Source organism: Thunnus albacares, chromosome 15 (genome assembly GCF_914725855.1).
Source record: "Thunnus albacares chromosome 15, fThuAlb1.1, whole genome shotgun sequence".
Classification (NCBI taxonomy): Eukaryota; Metazoa; Chordata; class Actinopteri; order Scombriformes; family Scombridae; genus Thunnus; species Thunnus albacares.
Window position 1 is genome coordinate 15,284,637 of NC_058120.1, and position 19,472 is coordinate 15,304,108.

Here is a 19,472-nt window from a genome sequence, read left to right on the forward strand (position 1 = left end):
GCTGGTTGAGCTCAAGCTTAGGTTTCTTGTTGGCAACCAAGGAATTCAGTGCATGTTGCGGCCTGTCAGTAGCTGATACCACACAGCCAAGAGGATTAGCAGTAATTCAATAATCAAATAATTTTACCATTACTACCTGTGCTATGACACAATTGACTTCATAGTATAAACCCTGCAATGGTTGAGGTGCTTTGTTGGGGAATAGCCATGCGATAGCTGGTGTCTGGGCCTTAAATAGAAGGTGCACTCTAGATAGTATATTCCCTTCATGGGCAGAAGTGCCTAACAGGCGAATGGCCACATGGCAGCTGGTGCCCAATCCACATATAGTAGATTTCATGTAACAGCTGTTGTCAAGCTCTGTATCTAATGTGGTTTTGTGCTGTGCTGAGCTTGGTGTACGCTCGCGGTGAGTGATGAGGTCAGAACCTATAGCTAAGGCTGTGTTCAGCCCAACACCAGCCCTGCATGAAAACATGCAGTAGTGTTATTAATTTGAATGAGGTTGGTCCATGGACGCAGCAGGGATGCCAACGCAGAGAGCTCACCTTTTGCCAGACAGCAGTGCAACGTCATCCAGCAAGGTGCTGCGATGGACAATCAGATATATACGCACATTACTGGCAGATTACTTTGTAACATGAACGCTGTATTTCTGTTGTTTAACTTGTGATCGTCACAATGAAAATATTTGCTGCCTTCCAGAGTTGTAAAATCCAGTGTTTTGGCATCTGATAAGCTTTCAAATTAATGGTTCTGTCACTCAAACTGGGCTTCTTGGATTGTATTTCATGTTTCACCAGTAGCTAAAGCAACACGCTCTCACCAATGCAGTGTTGCTTTGATGCAAAATCATTTTTGATCTGAAGGCCCACTAAATATTAACTTTGTAGATTATCCTCATCTGCTCTATATGAGTTGACTAACTGAAAAAGAGCAAAGCCCGCAAGGTAGTTCAGGCAGAGAACTGGCTGCACTGCCACATTCACACAAGACACAATAGCAACATACTGTATATCCGAGCCTTGGCAATGCAGTGGCCTATTTATGGTAAGCTGTCTATGCTAACTCACTTTTTTGTTTGGGTATGCTGTTTTTACAAACTCTGCTCTGCTACTGCTACCTGTAAAGCATTTCACAAGCTCCACCATCACTTGAGATTCCACCCTCTAGTCTCTAAATCTCAGTTCTCCTGGGGGTATAGTTTATGACTGTCACTCCCCAATCTCTGTAGTGCTGAGCTTGGTTTACTGTATGCTTGTGAGAAGTGACAAGATCAGGGTCTTGAGTCACTCACTAAATACTAACCAGATTTTCCTTTTTCAGTAATGGGCACTGTTTAATTTAGAATAATTTAGAGAAGCTCATCCACACACGTTTTGTGCTACTCCCACCGACCAGTGATGAGATGTTTATGGTGGATTTTTAAGATTCAGTTTTTTTTTTTTTTGCTATTGGACTTTCCAGGAAGTGGAACATTGAGGTGAGATTCCTAGAACGTACAGCCGATGTCTTCTGGGCTAAAACAGCACAATCTTTAATCCTGTGGTTACAATTTATAAAGTGGTCTTGGCATTCTTGGTCCTATCTTCAGGAAGCGAAATGGGATAACTTGTTTTTGTGCATGTTTGTGTATCTTTTCAGAGGGAGCACTTTGGCAGGCACCATTACCGCCCAGCAGTAAATTGCCTTGTAAATTACAGTGCTGGGGTAATAAAGCCAGATTTGTATATCACCGGGAGTGGAGACTGTGTCTGTCTTGTAAATTTAATTAAACAGCAGGTGCAAAATCAGGTCATATGGCTTTGATGTGCCCCATGTGAGAATGACAACCAGACAAAGATTCTAATACGGGCAGCATTTACATATTTTTGCATGTGGCGGGCGACTTGTACTGAGGTAGGGGGAGCCTTGCCTATCACCTTGCAGTGTATTAAATTTCCCCCAAATTAAAGAGGATTCAAATTAGCTGTCACCTTCAATTTTAATAGATCTACAGCAAAATAAATGGTTGAGCTCTTCAAAAATGGCCCCTTGCTTGTTTAGAGTGTGCATAAATGCAGCCATTACCAACACCTAGTGCCGATTGAAACACTTTGAGACTAATTAGCTCTTATTGCCTGTCTACTGTACATTACACAACATCAGTAAAGATGGCGCCGTGAGGGTGGCAGCCTGTTGCAGAAGCTCTTATACCTTTGTTGTTTGTGCTTTATTTTTATGTCTTTTGCTGCTCCAGCTAGTAGTACTTTCTTCATATTTTGATATAATGGCTAGGAGTTGGGTGATGAGTGTTTTTACATTTCTACTAGCCTTGGGGAAATTTTTATTGGCCAGTTGCAAAGCGAGTTACAGCACAGGCATTGTTTACTCATGTACTGCCCTAAACAAGCCAGCCATGTTCCAGGGAGAGAGTCTGGATATTCCAAAGCACCTATGGAAGAGGAGCCGCGGGTACAGAGTGGGAGTGAAACCCCATGAAAAGAAAAGGAAGTACATGCTGTTTATTTCTTCCATCATTATGGGCAACGTGAGAGCTTGGGAGAGTGAGTTTGTGGCGCTGACTAGGAGTCAGAGGGAGTATCTGGAGTGTAGTATCATGTGCGTTATGGAGATATGGCTGCATGACCATATCCCCAATTCAAACATGACCATCAACAGCTTTCAGGGACAGGTCAGACAGGAACCAGCGAGAGAGTGGTAAATGGAAAGGCAGGGAGCTTGCCTTGCTTGTGAATAACAGATGGTGTAATCCAAAACATATTACCATTGAGGAACAACTCTGTAGCTCAGACATTGACATTGAACCTCCCCCTGGATTCTCAACGCCCACACAGCCACACATCAATATGACCTCCGATCAGGTGAAGAGGCAGTCGAAGAGGCTCCAGGCAGGCAATACAGCAGGCCCTAATGGCATCAAACCAGGTGTCCTCAAGGCATGTGCAGACCAGCTGTATGGAGTCCTCCAGCACATCTTCAACTGGAGCCTGAGACTTGAAAGTGTCCCAGTGATGTGGAAGTCTTCCTGTCTGGTCCCTGTACTGAAGAAAGGGTGCCCCAGTGTATTGAATGACTACAGACCTGTGGTATTGACTTGCTACATCATGAAGAGCCTGGAAAGGCTTGTGCTGGCTCACCTCAGACCCCCGGAGAAGGGAGGACTGGACCCCCTGCAGTTTGCCTACCAGGCTAACCATTGGAGTGGAGAACGCCATCATTTACCTGCTTCATCAGGCCCACTCCCATATGGACAGAGTGGCCAGCACCATGAGGATCATGTTTTTTGATTTCTCCAGTGCTTTTAACACCATCCAGCCCATACTCTGGGAGATAAGCTACGGACAATGCAGGTGGAGGGCCCCTTAGTGACCTGGGAGATAAGCTACGGACAATGCGGGTGGAGGGCCCTTTGGTGACCTGGATTATTGACTACCTGACTGGCAGACCACAGTATATGAGGCTACAGGGTTGTGTGTCAGATACGGTGGTCAGTACGGCACCGCAGGAGACCATTCTGGTTCCCTTCATGCCCACCCTCTATACATCCAACTTAACAACAAAATACAACTCAGTGTCATGCCACCTGCAGAAGTTGTTGGATAATTCTGCAGTTGTCGGATGTGTTGGGGGTGTCAGGAGGGGGAGTACAGAGGACTGGTTGGTGACTGGTGGGGTGGTGCAACCAGAACCACATGCAGCTGAATGTGTGAAAAACCAAGGAGATGGTGGATTTCAGGAAGACTAAGACACCAATTACCCCTGTTTCCATCGGGGGGGGGGGGGGGGGGGGGGGGCAGTCCTACAGGTACCAAGGAGTGCACCTGGAGTGGAGTGGAACACTGAGGCCATATACAAGAAGGGCCAGAGCCAACTCTATTTTCTGAGGAGGCTCAGGTCCTTTGATGTATGTAGAACCATGCTAAATGTGTTCTATCAGTTGGTGGTGGCAAGTGCCCTTTTCTTTGTGGTTGTGTGCTGGGGCAGCAGCATAAAAGCTGCAGATACCAACAGGATAGACAGACTGCTGAGGAAGGCGGGGTCTGTCCTCGGGGCCAGCCTGGACCCAGTGAATTTGGTGACTGACAAGAGAGTGTCGTTTAAACTGCTGGCCATCATGGCCAATGTTTCTCATCCACTTCATGACACTCTGGCCAGGCAGAGGAGCACATTCAGCAACAGACTCATCCTGCCTTGGTGTACCATGGAGCAGCAGAGGAGGTCCTCCTCACCCGTTTTATAACTCATCCCTGGTGCCCCGACCCCAAAAAAAGCAAAGAAATTTCCCCCTGTGGATTAATAAAGTACCTACCTATCTACCTATCTACCTATCAGAAATAGCCTGTTAAAATGCAATTAACAGACTTCTCAGGAACTTCAGTTAAACAAGATGAGATGCCAAGCTAAACGAGCACCTGCAGTATGGTATAAAAGAAAAACTGATTTTCCAGCCAACTAGAATTGGGTTTTAATATAGATCTCCTTCTGGCTGATGTGCACTGAAGCCAAAAATCATCCTCTTATGGCTGTGCTTGACCTGTGACACTGTCAACGTGCTGTCTGGGCTCCAGAAGGCCCTTCGCTGTACGTCGGTTTGAGCTCACTGCCAGAGAGCCTACGAACGTGTCAGCGGCATCAGTTGACCTGACGGCAACACCTTCGCTTGTTTCCTTTTTTTTTGTTGGGAGGAAGTGGTTGATAATTACCACCTAGGATGTAGCCATCTGTGCCGCCCTTTCACGGCCTGTTAAGCTCGCTTTTCAGAAAGTTTACTGTTGACAGAGGGCACGCGAGAGGAGTGAACGCCAGAGCGCGTTAAAAAGACTGCACACTCAAGCAATATTAAAAGCAGCGCTAAGGAGCTGATTTACAGGCAGAGAGTGGAGGAGGAGGCAAAGGAGGAAAAATAGGAGGAGAAAGGTGGGTGGCAAGGAGTAGGTGCTAAAGAAGGGAGGGGGATGTGGAGGAATTGTCGAGGTTAGGTATATTAATAAATTCCCATCCAAGCGGAGTCATTCTGGAAACTTGCATCCGAGTACAATAGTGAACATCAAAGCATTTAAATCAGTGTTCTCATTACTGAGTCAGTTACACAGTAACCTCACACAAATTCACAATCCCTATCTTGTTTTTGTCCCAGAATGCACACCTTTCACTTGTTCCAGTTCTGTAACTTTTCATCAATCCCGTCCATCACTCAGAGCTGTCTATTGTCATGAGCCATGAGGGACACCTGTGTTTCTGCAATAAGGCAGCAGTTATCATCAAGCTGTCGGATATCTGTCACTATGGCAGGATCTATGTGGAAACCTTCGCTGTCACAACCTGTCAAATTTCACTGAGTCTTTAATGAGAAAAAGCCAAGTTGAAACCACAGGCACAGACGTGTGTGTGTGTGTGTGTGTGTGTGTGTGTGTGTGTGTGTGTGTGTGTGTGTGTGTATGTGTCTCAGAGAGAGGGAGTGAGAGATAGAGCAGGCTGAGGGAACAGGTGCATGGCTGGAAGCTGTGGTGGTGGTAGGAGCAGTAGGGGCTCAGTACAGTACGTCATCTGTGATAGCTGACGGTTCCAGTCCTACTAATCAAACACACATCAACTGCCAGTGACTAAAAGACACATGACTGACATTACATAAAGAGCATGGGCTAGATATGCATCCAGCTCCATTTCACAAACTTCACATTAAATCTGCAGGTGAAAATACTTTTTTCTATTGTAGCCTAAGGTATTTTTAAAAAAATCAATTTGTGAGCTGCATAAAAGGAAAAAGTGCTTTGCTTAACCAAATGTAAACAGGACTTGAGAACATGTCTTTGAGTGATTTCCCTACAGTTCTCTTTACACCTGGCAATATTGTAATCAACTCAAGTCTATTTGTATTTGACTACATGCCTATTGCAAACCAAATCCCTGAGGTCTTAGCTGTTCTCAGGTATGTCATCATGACAGAAAACAGAGTTTGTTACTTTCCCTGCGGCCCTCGACAACTGTTATCCTCACCAGGCAGGCCTGCCATCCCAACAGACCTGTCAGAGGCCAGGTGAGGAGGCTCAGGTGAATGACCCCAGGCAAACTTCTTCTCCCAGATAAAATTGAGTGAGAGGAGAGACGGGGTGGAATGAGACAGGAGGTAAGTGGAGTGGGAAAGCAAACACAGGGTGTTGTAGAGAAAGAAGTACATGAGTTTTATTAAGGTGCGGAGTGGCAAGAGGGTACATCAACTGCAGGTTAAGAGAGGGGAGGTGATAATGACATATGAATGGAAGGAGGAAAGATGGAGAGTATGCAGTTCAATCTGTCTCTGGTCATGACTGAAAAATTACATAAGCACTGGATGAATCCCAATGACTTAGTGATCCCCTGACATTTCCTCTATTGCTAGCAGCAGGTCTAAATTTCTATTTTTCCATTACTTATTACCAGTGGTGGTTATGACCAGTGGTGGAAGAAATACTCAGATCCTTTACTTAAGTAAAAGGACCAATACAGCAATGTAAAAATACTCCATTACAAATAAAAGTCCTGCATGGAAGATCGTACTTAAGTAAAAGAACATAAGTGTTAGCAGCAAAATGTAGTTAAAGTATTAAAAGTAAAAGTTGTGGTTTGGTCCCTCTGACTGATAGATTATTTTATATGACATCATTAGATTATTAATACTGAAGCATCAGTGTGTAAGCAGCATGTTACTGTTGTAGCTGCTGGAGGTGGAGCTAGTTTAAACTACTTTATATACAGTTAGCTAGTTTAGTCCAATGGTTTCCAACCTAGGGGTTGGGCCCCTCCAAAGGGTCACCAGATAAATCTGAGGGGTTGTAAGATGATTAATGGGAGAGGACAGAAGAAAAAACAAAGTTCTGATACACAAATCTGTTTTCAGTTTTTGGGCTTTTTCTCTTATCTTTGATTTTTGGTGAAATATTGGGTCATTTGAACATTTATTGAAATGAAATCATGTGAGAAGTTCAGAGGGAAAATCACTATTTGGTGGAGCTGTTAACAACTGTTAGACATCTGGAATGTGACCCGACTACACACTGCTTTTTGTAACACGTCAAAAGCCAAAAAGGTTGGAAACCACTGGTTTCATCTTCAACAATGTGTTGTATTTTAAAAGCTTGTTATATTATCCATTGTGTCAAATCTCCATCTGGAAAGTAACTAAAGCTATCAAATATATGTAGTGTAATAGAAAGTACAATATCACCCTCTGAAATGTAGTGGAAGTATAAAGTAGCATCAAATGGAAATAAGTAAAGTACAAGTACTTCAAAATTGTACTTTAGTACAGCTCTTGAGTAAATGTTTCTTACCACCACTGCTTATGACTAAATACTTGTAAAACTAATGATGTATCTATCAGCCTCAGCTGTACTTTTTGTTTAGTGGTTATTATTATGTTCAAATATTAGCACACTAACAAGCTAAACTAAGATGGTGAACATGACAAACATTATACCTGCTCAACATCAGCATATTAGCATACTGATGTTAGCATCTAGCTCAAAGCACTACTATGCTTAAGTACAGCCTCACAAAGCTGCTAGCATGGCTGTAGACTTGATTGTACCAAATAGTGTTATTATTTTTAATGTGATGAAATCTTGAAAATTCCATAATTCCTTCCCTGTAGAAGCAACTACTGGCTAGAAGTGAACTTTTTCAAGTCACAATCCAGGCTATCATTTGTTGTTGTTTTGACAAGCCAGTGCCTTTTCTCACTGAACCACAGGAAGCTAATGAGAGCTAATAGGTGTCACAGGCTTCAGGGACAATGAGCAGTACAACTACATGCTAGGATAAAATAGATCAGAGGCGGACCTGGATCAGCCCTGTCACCCTAATGTCAGTCAGTGGCTGTTGTACAATGGCCCCTGGTCGCAATTAGAGTCCCGTAGGCTGTGCGTATGCAAGTATGAGCGAATGCACATGCCTATTATTAACCCTTACCCCCATCGAGAGCTGGCAGGGAGCTCTTTGCTCTTACAATGTCAACGTGTGTTTACTCCATTCTTTCCTTGGTGGGGGCAAACACTGATATATCTTCTAGAATAGGCATTGATGCTCACTGCAACAGAAGACATAGGTTATATATTTCTACATGTGGACTAAAGACTATTTCCTAACCATAACAATTGAGGGTGCTGAACCATACAGAATGAATCCCTGATCTACTTGACCACAGCTGATATGATATTTTGACTGGCTAACAAAAGCATGCATCCTTCAACTATGTACAAAACAAGAAAAATTCAAAATACAGAAAGCTAGTTAATCTTTCTACACTAAGAAAGTCTCACTTCGTATTTTTATTTGATAAAATAAAAAAGTGTGTGTATCATTATTGACAAACAGGCTGTGCTATTTTAACAGCACTCTAGTTCCCTCTTCTGGCAAGCAGATTTACCATTAACATCAAGTGGATCTGAATATTATGTACAACACCACTACTTAATGACTAAATCCTTCTGCCATACCATACTACCCATGGATTCACCTTCAGTAGTAAAGGTAAGGTGTCTTACTACTGAATTCTGGTCATGGAAAAGTCATCAAGGGATTTAGATGACCATTCTAACAAGCTACATCAAGTAAAATGAAGCACGGGCATTTATCCAATGGCCTTCTTGGACAAAATTGTTGTAGATCCTCTATATTAACTGTGAACAGGGGAAAAAAATATCACCGGTAACTCTCACTGTATCCACATTCTGTAGGTCTTACCTGAACTACACCAGTTGTCAACTTGGGGGTCCGGACCACTTAAATGGGTTGCTAAATTAATCTAAGGGATTACCAGATGATGGTAAACAAACTAAAGATGTTTATCGGTTGAACTCTCTAATCTGTCTTTTTTCTTATGAAATACTATATAATTTTATCTCTTCAGGCCTCTGCAAAATTCTTTAAATGAAACAATCTGATAATTGAAAACGCATTTTTTGATTGAACTGCTAACAAGTAAGACATGCAACGTATGACGAGTGTTCTCAAGGAGATATGACCTCATATTAAGAGTCACACGCAAAACAGGTTTTCTGTATCCAGAAAATGTTTGCTTAGCTCCTGTTTAGCTACTTTTCCTTTGAATATTCAACTGTTTCAAGATATTTTAACCACCAGACACTCCATGAATAGCACTTCTAAGAGAGGCCCATCTAAAGTCGACATACAAGTTCACTCAAAACAAGCTATTATGATTTGTGACTGTAAACCTCACTCTCTTGCGATGATGTTACAGCATAAAAAGGTTAAGAGATTATTGTTTGGTTGGAAAGTAAAGAGCAACAGAGGAGAGGATGCTGATGGGGAGCAGGAGGAGGACTTGGCAGCAGGGTGTGGAAGGTAAAGCCAGAGCAGGCCTGCCTGATCGGCCTGCAGCCAGCACATGTGTGATAGCTGAACCTTGTGTTCTATACAGAGCAGGTGCAAAGGCCTTGTCTCTTCTCTTTTCATCCATCCCTCTCTCAGTGAAGGAGCTTGGCTCTCTGTCTCTGTTTCTCTTAGATTCAGCTCTTTGTCTTCTAGGCGATACACTCCTCCCTGTCTCTCTGTCCATCTCTCCATTTCTGTCCCCTGCACCTCCTGGCTCTGTATCTCCCCTGCCTCTCCCTGTATCATACTTCATTTGCTCCAGATAACACATCAGCTTCAACGCCCATCCACAAACCCTGTCACCATGGTGCCCACAGATGGTAACTTCCTGTGGTCCTGCCCAGTGATTGGTGGAGAGACTTCCAAACAGAGAACAGCTGGTGAGGGATGATATATCACCAAGCGTTTGCACTTTCATTTTCAGGGTTGTCTTGTTAATGCTCCCAATCCAGCATCTGGCAGGAAATAGACACAAAGGCAGAGAGAGGGAGAGAACAACCTGTTCTTTGGCAGACCTTAACAAAAGGCTGACACATGTCTGATGAACAGACAGAGCTGCAATGGAACAGACAGAGCTGTGGTGAATATGAAGGAAAGATGCTTGACACAAGTGGGAAAAAAAATAGATGAGAAGATGTGAACATGCTCTACAAAAGGTCATTGTTAAAAACAAGACATGATGAATATGCCTCATGAGGATCAGAACAAAGTATTGTATGACTCACATTATTCATCTGCCATGTAGGAAAGGAGGAGATGGATTAAAACTGAAAAAGGAAATTACATACACTTGTGACTGTCACATAATCAATTTTTCCTTTTGAATCTTGCTAGTCTACATTGTTTTCTTCAGCCTGTATTGCTTATCATCTCTATGAAATAGTAAAAACACTCAACTAATTAATACTTAAAAGGGAAAATAAATGTGTCTTTGTAGCATAGAGGCTAAAGATTATTAGGAGCTGTAATTGTGTGTATTAACTGGCCTTATGAAAGTATGTTTGATTTTCATGTTTACTGTAATATCCTGTTTATTCATTTACACATGTTGTATGTCATATCTCATCTTTTGCAGATTAATTCAGACGTGAATCTCTTGTTTAACTGATGCAGATCATTTGTGCACATCTTGTACTATGGATCTTCCGTGTTGAGTGGAAACGAGAACTATACACTTCTAACACCAGAGGGAGCCATTACACAACCTAATGGGCCACGAGACATCTTCATGGTATGTTTGAGATGCTAAATTGTAATATTACAAGTGATTGTTTTGGTGTGAATGAATGAAGAGGGCAGAGTCACAAAAAACAACAACCTTTAATACCTGGTGTCACAGTGTTGGTGGAACTGTAGATATACCGAGATGCCAAGTCTACGTTGTACAGAACTCATCCGAATATGCCATTTTACAATGTTGATATTTTTGTTATCACCCAGGTCAATTAACGTTCAATTACTGACTAAACTAGAGACATTGTTTACCATCTCTAAATACAGAAGTCTTGTGTACAGACAGCATTTCCTCTGACAATAATCCGTTTACTTATGCGACGGACATTTAATTGACCAATCAGGCCTGAAAAATTCTGCCCTTAAAACAGATAATGCAGTAACAACAAACTATTATGTAACACAGTCGTATAAAAAGCAAAAACCAAAATAGTAACAGACACATGAAGCCAACCTGAATGGAGGAAGGCTGAACAACATTGTATATCATATGGCTGAACATCAAAACATGTTTTCTAGAAAAACAAAAAAACAAAAACCAGAAAGCTGGGCGACAGGGTGACAACGCTACCGTTTCAAAGATCCTTAGAGGCTACAATATTGTAATATTTAACATGTAGAAGTCAGAGAAAAATCATGCAGCTTCATCTCTTGACACAACAGGTTATAAAATATAAATTGCTGCTTGTAACCAACCATGATCTTAGAATAGTTGCAAAGTAGGTCTTGAGCCTTTGTAAAATAAATACCTTGCTTCCCATTTAAGGGCCAAATATTAGAAGCAAGCCCTTATTCAAACTGTCGTACTCCCAACATCTGTGCTGATGTTTCATCTACGTTAAGTGGTTATATAGGCCTTTATATCAAGGCCTGATAAGCCTCTTCTAGTGGCCCCAGTGTGGAAAGCAAGTCATTATGCAATGTGACACTGCAGTGATTGCAATGTTTGCCGTTTGGCCCTTTTATGTTTGTTGCATAATACATTATCTACCTGTTTTGTGGTGCCAGCAAACATAAGTAAAGAAGAACGATGTATTAAAAAACAAAATGTTGTGTTATAAACAAACAAAAAAAAACAAAACTGGAAGTGGTTGGGATGTAGTTTGACGCTAGTTTGTGCCTTAAATGTGACATTTGTGTTTGAATATTATACACTATCTAAAATCAATTCTTATCCGGCCAGGCTTGAGCACTGCCCAGCAATATTATCAGACCCCTGACAGATAAAATTGTGAAAACTCCTAAAAAGTACAGTTGCAATCTCTCATATGTATTGACGTTTCTATAGAGTCAACATAGATCTCAGCTGCTAAACTCCTCCATTAAACACAGCAGGCACCATACCCCACACATACACACACACGCACACATACACACACGCACACACACACATCACGGATCATATCAAGAAGTAAAACAATGAAACCCATATACAGTGCAGCGCTTACATTAAGAAGCATTAAAATATTTCCACCCTGTAAAAGCTTGTAATACATTACAAATACATGGTCAAAATGCACATACAGTAGACAACTCAAGTTTCCTTATCCCTTCTAGGAAATCTGCTTGGCACGATTGTCATAAAACAACAAAAGCTTCAGGAATTTAATCAGTTTTAGGGAAGAAACATAAGGTAAAAAAATTGGACTGGCATTGATATCCAACGATCATGCTCATAGAGTAGGTGAGGTCAGTGAAAGCAAAACGGGCTACGGGTCAGATACTCAAAATTTAAGGCTACTAATAACAAGAACGATTATACTGAATATCAGAGCTAAATTAGTGAGAACAGGTGGGAGGTGCAGATGTTTAGCTACTGTTAAGCTTAGATTAGCTACTGCTGAGCTACCTTTTTGTGGTAACTGTAGCCACACCTCTCATGAAATGCTACATGAACACTGGTGAATTACACCAGAGGGAGGGATAAAGTAAATGGCTTATTCGAAACGTTGGAATGCCTATGCATGATGGCAAAACTCAGATTTCTGTTTAATCTGAAATGATGAAATACTAATTAGACAGACCTCACACAGACATACGTACTGAAATAATCTGTTTATAACTAAATGGTTTGACCTTTTTTTCCCATTTTTTGTGAAGCTATGCAACTATAAAAAGGAATTTGAGACTCCTCAGAAAAAAAGACTAAATAAATGCAATGTGAAAATCTCTGTCCTTGTTTTCAAGCTAACCATCTTTAAATATTGTTAAATGAAATAAAGATAACAGCAACATACATAATGAAAGTAAAATGGATAGTTTCTGAATAACTCCCTGATTAAACAAAAGCCATGATATGCAAATGCATGGTGACATTCCGCAGATCTCACTGTGTTATCTTTACTCATGACATAGAGCTGTTTATGACCAATCGGTGACAGTTTTAAGAATGGTAATGTACAAACTTGCATAGATAAAGTGATATAGTATAGAGCAGCTTCATAATAATGTGCCCAAAAAAAAAGAGGAACATTCTTTAATATTTACTGTAGAGGCTTTTCTGACGTCCCTGTAAGGAATAGCTGCTTGTTGTTGGAGGTCTAACTACCAACAAAACAAAACATCGACACTCTGACCACTAACATATGCAAGTTTGCAATTTGGGCCGGCGGGTATTTGTTAAGTCTCAAAGAGTGGGAGATCTGAGCCGAGTCTAGTTTCTGATGGGTGGATGGATGTTGATCAGCTCTCCTGCTCAAAAAGGCTTAGGAAATGTAGGCCCTTGTTAACACAGAACATCAGTTTAGGACAGTTATTTAGTTTTTTTTAACAGTATGGCTATTAACAGTATGGCATATGGATGACATCATAGAATCATCTGAATATAAAGGGCTTCACTGACTGTCTGTAATGCTTTAAAAATGCCTTTATACATGCTTTCCCTGGGATTATTTGGATTTAACTGTTTTTTACTCTTTTTAATGCACAGGGGGAAATGCCTGATTTTGGCTATTCTTAATTTAAGGCTGTCCATTTCTATTTGGCTAAATCACCACCTGGGATCAGAGAATTACAGGAGTGACATCTCTTTTTAGTGAACTGTTAAAATGGGTCCTGAACATATGGACACAAAGTCCTCTGACAGACTTTAAATTAATGCTTAATTTAAAGGGGAGCACCACTCAGTCTAGGATTGTAAAAATGTATAACATCACCTGGAAACACAATCCATGGAGATGACTAAAATGTTTAATGCTAAAGAGAATGACTTAGGAGAGATGGTAAAATAGCAATGAAAAACATCTGGCTATAAAACATAAGCTGATACTTTAAGAAACTTTGCCTTCATAATCTATTTACTGAACCACAGAAAAGAAGCATATTTTAAATTTGAGTGGCAATCCCCTTTAATGCGTGTTTTAAACGGTTTGGAAAACACTCAAAAGTACAACACACAGACACTACTCTGAGCACAGTTCTATTAAAAGCGACAGGTTATAAAACATTGACATCATCAAGAGGACGTGCTGTACATTGAGCTGAGAGTGACAACAGCCTCCCTTCTCTACCTCAGTCGTGAACATGACAAAGAAATCATGTTCTGTGTGCAAATCGAGTGAACACCAAACATGCGTGGTGTAACTCTAATGCTACTGACTGAACCTGTAGAGCTACATTGACTGTGGTGGTGGGGGGAAAAAGCTTTTGTTGCGTACGACAAACCGACAAAATAGAGCGATAAAGTAAATGTTCTTTCTAAGATGGCTCCTGCATGATATTGTCCATACAAGAGAAAAGCGTTTCTTAACATTAATTTTTCCTTCGTTTGTAATAACTCGCCACCCCACAGTAAGCAACAACTACCGTACGGACCACTTGAAGTGGCCCAGACTTGCTCCACATTCTCAAACCACCAATGTCTGACACACACGGACACAGTGGTCCTTAGACAAGTCTGACCTCCTCTGACCTTTGACCCCGCATCTCTCATTGGGCCAAGTTGTCGGGTCACTTTTCTACCATGCCTCTCTCATGCAGAGCGATGGATCCCAAAGCAGCCGGGGGCCGGTGCAGGCTCAGCCCAAAAAATGAAGCACTGGAAGCTGGTGGGAGGAAAAGAATGTAAAGGGGTGAAAAGGAAAAAAAGATGGCCCATCCTCGCAGCGGTTCTCCGCTTCGGCTCTGATGGTGTGTTTAAGTTGGCAATGGGTCGTCGTCGCCTTTGCTGCACTTGCACTTGCAGCAGAGGACGATGGGAGTGGCCAGAAGGAGGAAGGGGGAGGCAACCAGCAGGAGCAGGCCGAACCCGGCAAAGATCCCCACAACCTGCAGGGAGAGCAGCAGAAAACACATTCATTTCAATACAGTCTGATTTATCCACTGCTCTTGTAAGCAGAACATATCATTACATTACTTCAGCATACTGAAAAACAATAAACAAAAAAAGGTTTGTTATATCAAGGCTTGAGTAGCCCATTCTTATATTTATTTATTCATAACCACTAACTGTTAGTGATTATAACCATAACCTCATGAATCAAAAGAGGTGACAGCTGTTCTTGCAATACCACAAGGTGGCCAGCAGAGGTCACCAAATGCTTCAAAAACAATAAATTCAGAAATCTCTCTTTGTCCTGTAGCTATTTTAATGGTTTATTGAAAAGATTTAATAATTAAAACAACTTGTAAATTTAAGGATTATTATTTTATCTAAACATAATATGAGTCTAATAGGATGTGAATTAGTTCTTCTGTCCAGATTTGGGAAGCTCCTTTTTCACATTATACTTTGTGTTGTAGCTGTGTGTAGATGTCTCTCTGTCATTGAGTGAAATATGGGAAGTGACGGACAAAGACAGTTGACCTCATGCAAAGCACGAGGTCAGGCTACAGGGACTGGAAAAAGCGTCACTGCACAGTGCAACGTGAAGAAATTTGACTATCTGGACATAGTGCCAGAAGTTCACACACAGACTGGTTTTACCGGTTCTCAGTCAAACCATCAATAACAGGGAGGCTGTTGATGAACATTTGTAGTTTGGGTGGTGAATGTAGGATGTTCTGAATATGGAACAGTCTGAACAACTACTAACACATCCTAACTAACCATAGATTATTATTACCCATAGTATTGCTGAATATTGATACTGAATATTTCAGTGCAATACTAACATTACCAAGGCAAAACACATAACAAACCTGAAGATTTAATGAAAATTTCTCTTCACTGTTATGAGCGGTGCAAGTTAGTTAATTCACCACATGGTGGAGCCAAACACCAGCAAGCGCAGAGCCACAAAATGGAATATATAACACACAGTCACATTCAACAGTGACTTACAATAGCACAATGCCTTTCCTCCCGTTTTGAGGTCAAAGAGAGATTTTGGGGGATCACTTGGAGCCAGGTTTCTGCCTATTATTATAGACCACATTTACATTACTAACTGTCCTAACTATTTTTTTTACAGCTAGTACACAGGCTGTGCTGCAGAGGAAAGTGCAGTGCACTGAGCACAATTCCCTCTGATTAACAGACCCTGATGATGCTTACATGTTTAGGACATGACCTTTCTTTTAGCCGATGGCATGGTTCGCATGGACACATAAACCTCATGTAATCCGATACCAACGGGGAGAGAGGATGTTTTTTGCACGATAGGTTTGCGCTGGTGCATCTTATGTATTTATGAGGGAGTGAGCGGAAGGGCTTTTTAGATATGAAGGAGCGAGGGGGTGAAATGAGGAGAGTAAGAGAGAGACAAAGACTCACAGGGCAGTGAAGCTATAGCTGGCCTCCACCAGCTGAACTGTAATCATATGACTCAACCTGCCCCACTGGGCAACAGATGCCAGTGTGTATGCTAATGTTGACAAAATAACAAGTATGTTGGACAAAGGGAGGTGATGCCTGTGAATAGACACTTTGGCTAAGGAGAGATATTAAGGTGAAATGTGGGTACTGAACATTGTCGACCTCTGACGCAGACTAAAACATGTTATCACATGCAGGGAAATTACATGTTGTATCCAATCTTTCTCATATAATCTGTCATTTCATTTTATTACCTGTAGGTAAAGAAGACCTTGGTTATGTAAATGTTTTTATCTAAGTGTGAAAGGTGTACATAAATGGGCTTAGCTGGAAACAGCAGGACACTGACCACCAGGCACTTGTCACTGCGGACGGATCAAGCTGTCCTTTTCCTATTGTGCTGTCAAGATATTACCAGCCCGTTACTGAATGCGAGTGCGTGTCACACAGAAAGAGAGAAAGAGGCAGAACCAGAGAGCACATGTATGGCCACATGCTGCAGTGTGGTTAAAGGGGAGGTGGGTGGGGGCTGAGTGAGTGAGAGAGAGGAGAGAGATGGGTTTCTCACCTGCGTTCTGTGCCAGATAACAGACGCCCTGGAGTGGCCCAGTTTGTTTCGACACGGCCCTTTGTCATAGTGGATCAGGAGAAAGTCATCCTGTCATACAAACACACGCAACAGAGATAAAGATTGACCATTAGCAGTCTGAAAGACACGGGCAGCTGTTCAGACTAAATTGCTTTTTAAATGACCTGTGTGGCCCTCACGTCAGGGCAGACACAATTAGGATTACATAAGGTACAGCGGCTCATGAGTCACCTTTATCCAAGCTCTGCTGAACCTGTCATTTTCATCTGTCTTGTGATGAATTTCAAGGAAAAAAAAAAAACAGAACATGCAAATACATCTTATTCATTCCTTATCAAGTCCAAGGTTGTGCTGCAGTTTCCTGATAATGAAAACTATTGTTGTCACAAGGAGACAAATGATGTCCACATCCAAGATTATCACAGTGTCCTAACACAGTTAAGTGAAGTGACTTTTAGTGTTGGAGAAAAATGGCATAATGTTGCTCTCACTGCTACTGAAGTGAATATCAAGTAACAAAGACATTAGTAAAGACCAACTCACATCCAGAGATTCCAGACAGTACCAGCAGAAAGCGTGTTTGCAGTTCTTGCACATCATCTGCGCGCAGCCCTCGTCCCTCTCGATGTAAACTTTACATTTAGGACAGCGCTTGATTGGTGCATCATCCTCTTCATTCTTATAGAAAGAGCTGGAGAGAAGAAAGACATAAGCCTGATGTGTTTTTTTTTTAAATTCCAAACATTACATAAAATCTAAAATCATTTAACATTCAGTTTACTAGAAGTGCTGCGGATGAGATTGCTTTTATGCGGTAATCAATATTTACAATCTTTGGCGTAACAGGATTGTGTGAAATGGCGGTTGGTGCCAGCAGTGTGAAAAGCTTTAGTTCAGGAGGTTGCAAATTCTCTAAAAACCACCAATCACTAAATGGCATTGAACTCCCTCCCTGACTCTTATTTTTTTCCCCTCTCCTGTTGGTGTCAGTTTGTCTGTATCCATTTCTCCTGTTTCAGTAAAGTGCTGACAGCCGAAATCTGCAGGCGAGCAGGTAGCTGTCATTCTGGGCGTCGTCATAGGACAGCACACAAGCCCATTCATTTCCAGGCCAATTCTCCATGAATTGATCTCAGTGTGCCTTGAGTTGAATTACAGCACATTCTGTACACCTCCATTCATCTGACACCTGGCAGCCATCATGAAACTGGCTCTGAATTTCTGCCCTGCATAAAGCCGTTCCTTGTTTTTCTGGAGCAACCTCAGCTAAAGTTAGTCAATCAAATCATCTACTTTGCATATCTAATGGGCAGCTTTTAACATTCTTAGGTGACTCTAGTTAAACATTATTCTGGGCAACTACAGCAGTCAGGTTAAAGTGCTGTGGGGAGAAAATGACTGTCTTTGGGATGAAGGAAAGAAGTGAGTAATTCTGAACTTTTCATTTTTAACATAAGTCTCGCTTGCTTGATCAGGTGGACCATTCATATGGGGACAATCAGAATTTCTCCGGTCATCATCCATCCTCCAAGCTATAATAAAATGCCTGGGGTGCAAAGAAGAATCAGAATCCAGCTATCAGAGACTTTCTTACAGTGAACAAGTGTAGTTCAAACACCAGGGCTTTTTACAACTAAGAGTAGACCTGTTAATCCTCTCTTTCCCTCCACTGTGGCCTCTGGGCTTGGTCCTGAACCTGTGCTGATAGAGGAAAGCTCAGCAGAGCTAATGACGTTTCCAGAGTAAGAGGATATCACAAAGAAAACGGGTCAGCAGCATATGTCTCGGGGCAGCCCTCTTCTACTCTTACAGACAGATCCTGTATCCTTGAAATGAATAATACGCCCACCTCAGACTACTTTACTGCAGTTAAGTTTCAGCAGATTGTTTTATGTCTGGCTATTAATTTGTACTCGAGCATTGGCTGATGCTCCACTGAGCAGTGGCTGCAAAACAGCCAGTCAGACCGGCTGTCACTCTAAATTTAAAGATGCACTGAGTGAATCCTGCTGTATACTGACTTGTGGTACTGAATGGTAGTCAGGTAAGCTGAGCATGACATGCTATTTCAGTTCTGAGAAACTGAATATCATTTCCAGTTGCATCTGCACATATGGCCTCATAGCAACTGATACTGTCACAATATGTCAAAATGAAGTAAAATATCTTTCTGAATGTTTAAAGAAGTAGTAAAAACATGCTGGATAATGTAGTTGTATCAATACTGGAGTAGAAATTGCTGGGGTGTAACATTGCTAACATTATTATATCAGCATTGCAACTGCTGATATAAAACTGAGCAAACTTTTATCACTCAAGTCATTAAATTTAATTAGTTATTTAAGTTTTCGTCAATATATTTGTAACAGTAAAAATATCAGTTTTAAGTGGGTCAATAATAACTTAAGCAAATTAATTGATACATACAATTACATTTTGGACCAATTTAAAGGGTACTTTTATTATATCATATATATATGATATATATATATCATTATAACAGGTGATTACACTATCCAG

The 19,472-nt window shown here is 41.4% G+C and overlaps 2 protein-coding genes across 22 annotated transcripts in view; one reads left to right on the top strand and one right to left on the bottom strand.

Annotated features, from left to right (window-relative positions):
- LOC122998026 (uncharacterized protein C2orf16-like) overlaps window positions 1-19,472 on the top strand; it is a 177,909-nt gene that overhangs the window by 157,953 nt on the left and 484 nt on the right. For 14 of the 19 annotated variants that reach the window (XR_006407322.1, XR_006407324.1, XR_006407319.1 and 11 more), the window contains 2 exons: window positions 9,638-9,755; window positions 10,451-10,606. The gene's annotated coding sequence lies outside the window, so the exon portion shown is untranslated. Of the gene's footprint in view, window positions 1-726; window positions 6,131-9,637; window positions 9,756-10,450; window positions 10,607-19,472 lie in introns of those variants that run through there. The other 5 variants (XR_006407329.1, XR_006407308.1, XR_006407309.1 and 2 more) reach the window with 5 other exon arrangements.
- rnf144aa (ring finger protein 144aa) overlaps window positions 10,677-19,472 on the bottom strand; it is a 33,737-nt gene continuing 24,941 nt past the window's right edge. For all 3 annotated transcript variants that reach the window (XM_044374510.1, XM_044374509.1, XM_044374508.1), the window contains 3 exons: window positions 17,496-17,643; window positions 16,932-17,021; window positions 10,677-14,874 (listed from right to left, as the gene is read on the bottom strand). In XM_044374510.1, coding sequence (XP_044230445.1) covers window positions 14,743-14,874; window positions 16,932-17,021; window positions 17,496-17,643 — 370 coding nt within the window. In that variant the 3' untranslated portion in view covers window positions 10,677-14,742. The remainder of the gene's footprint in view (window positions 14,875-16,931; window positions 17,022-17,495; window positions 17,644-19,472) is intronic.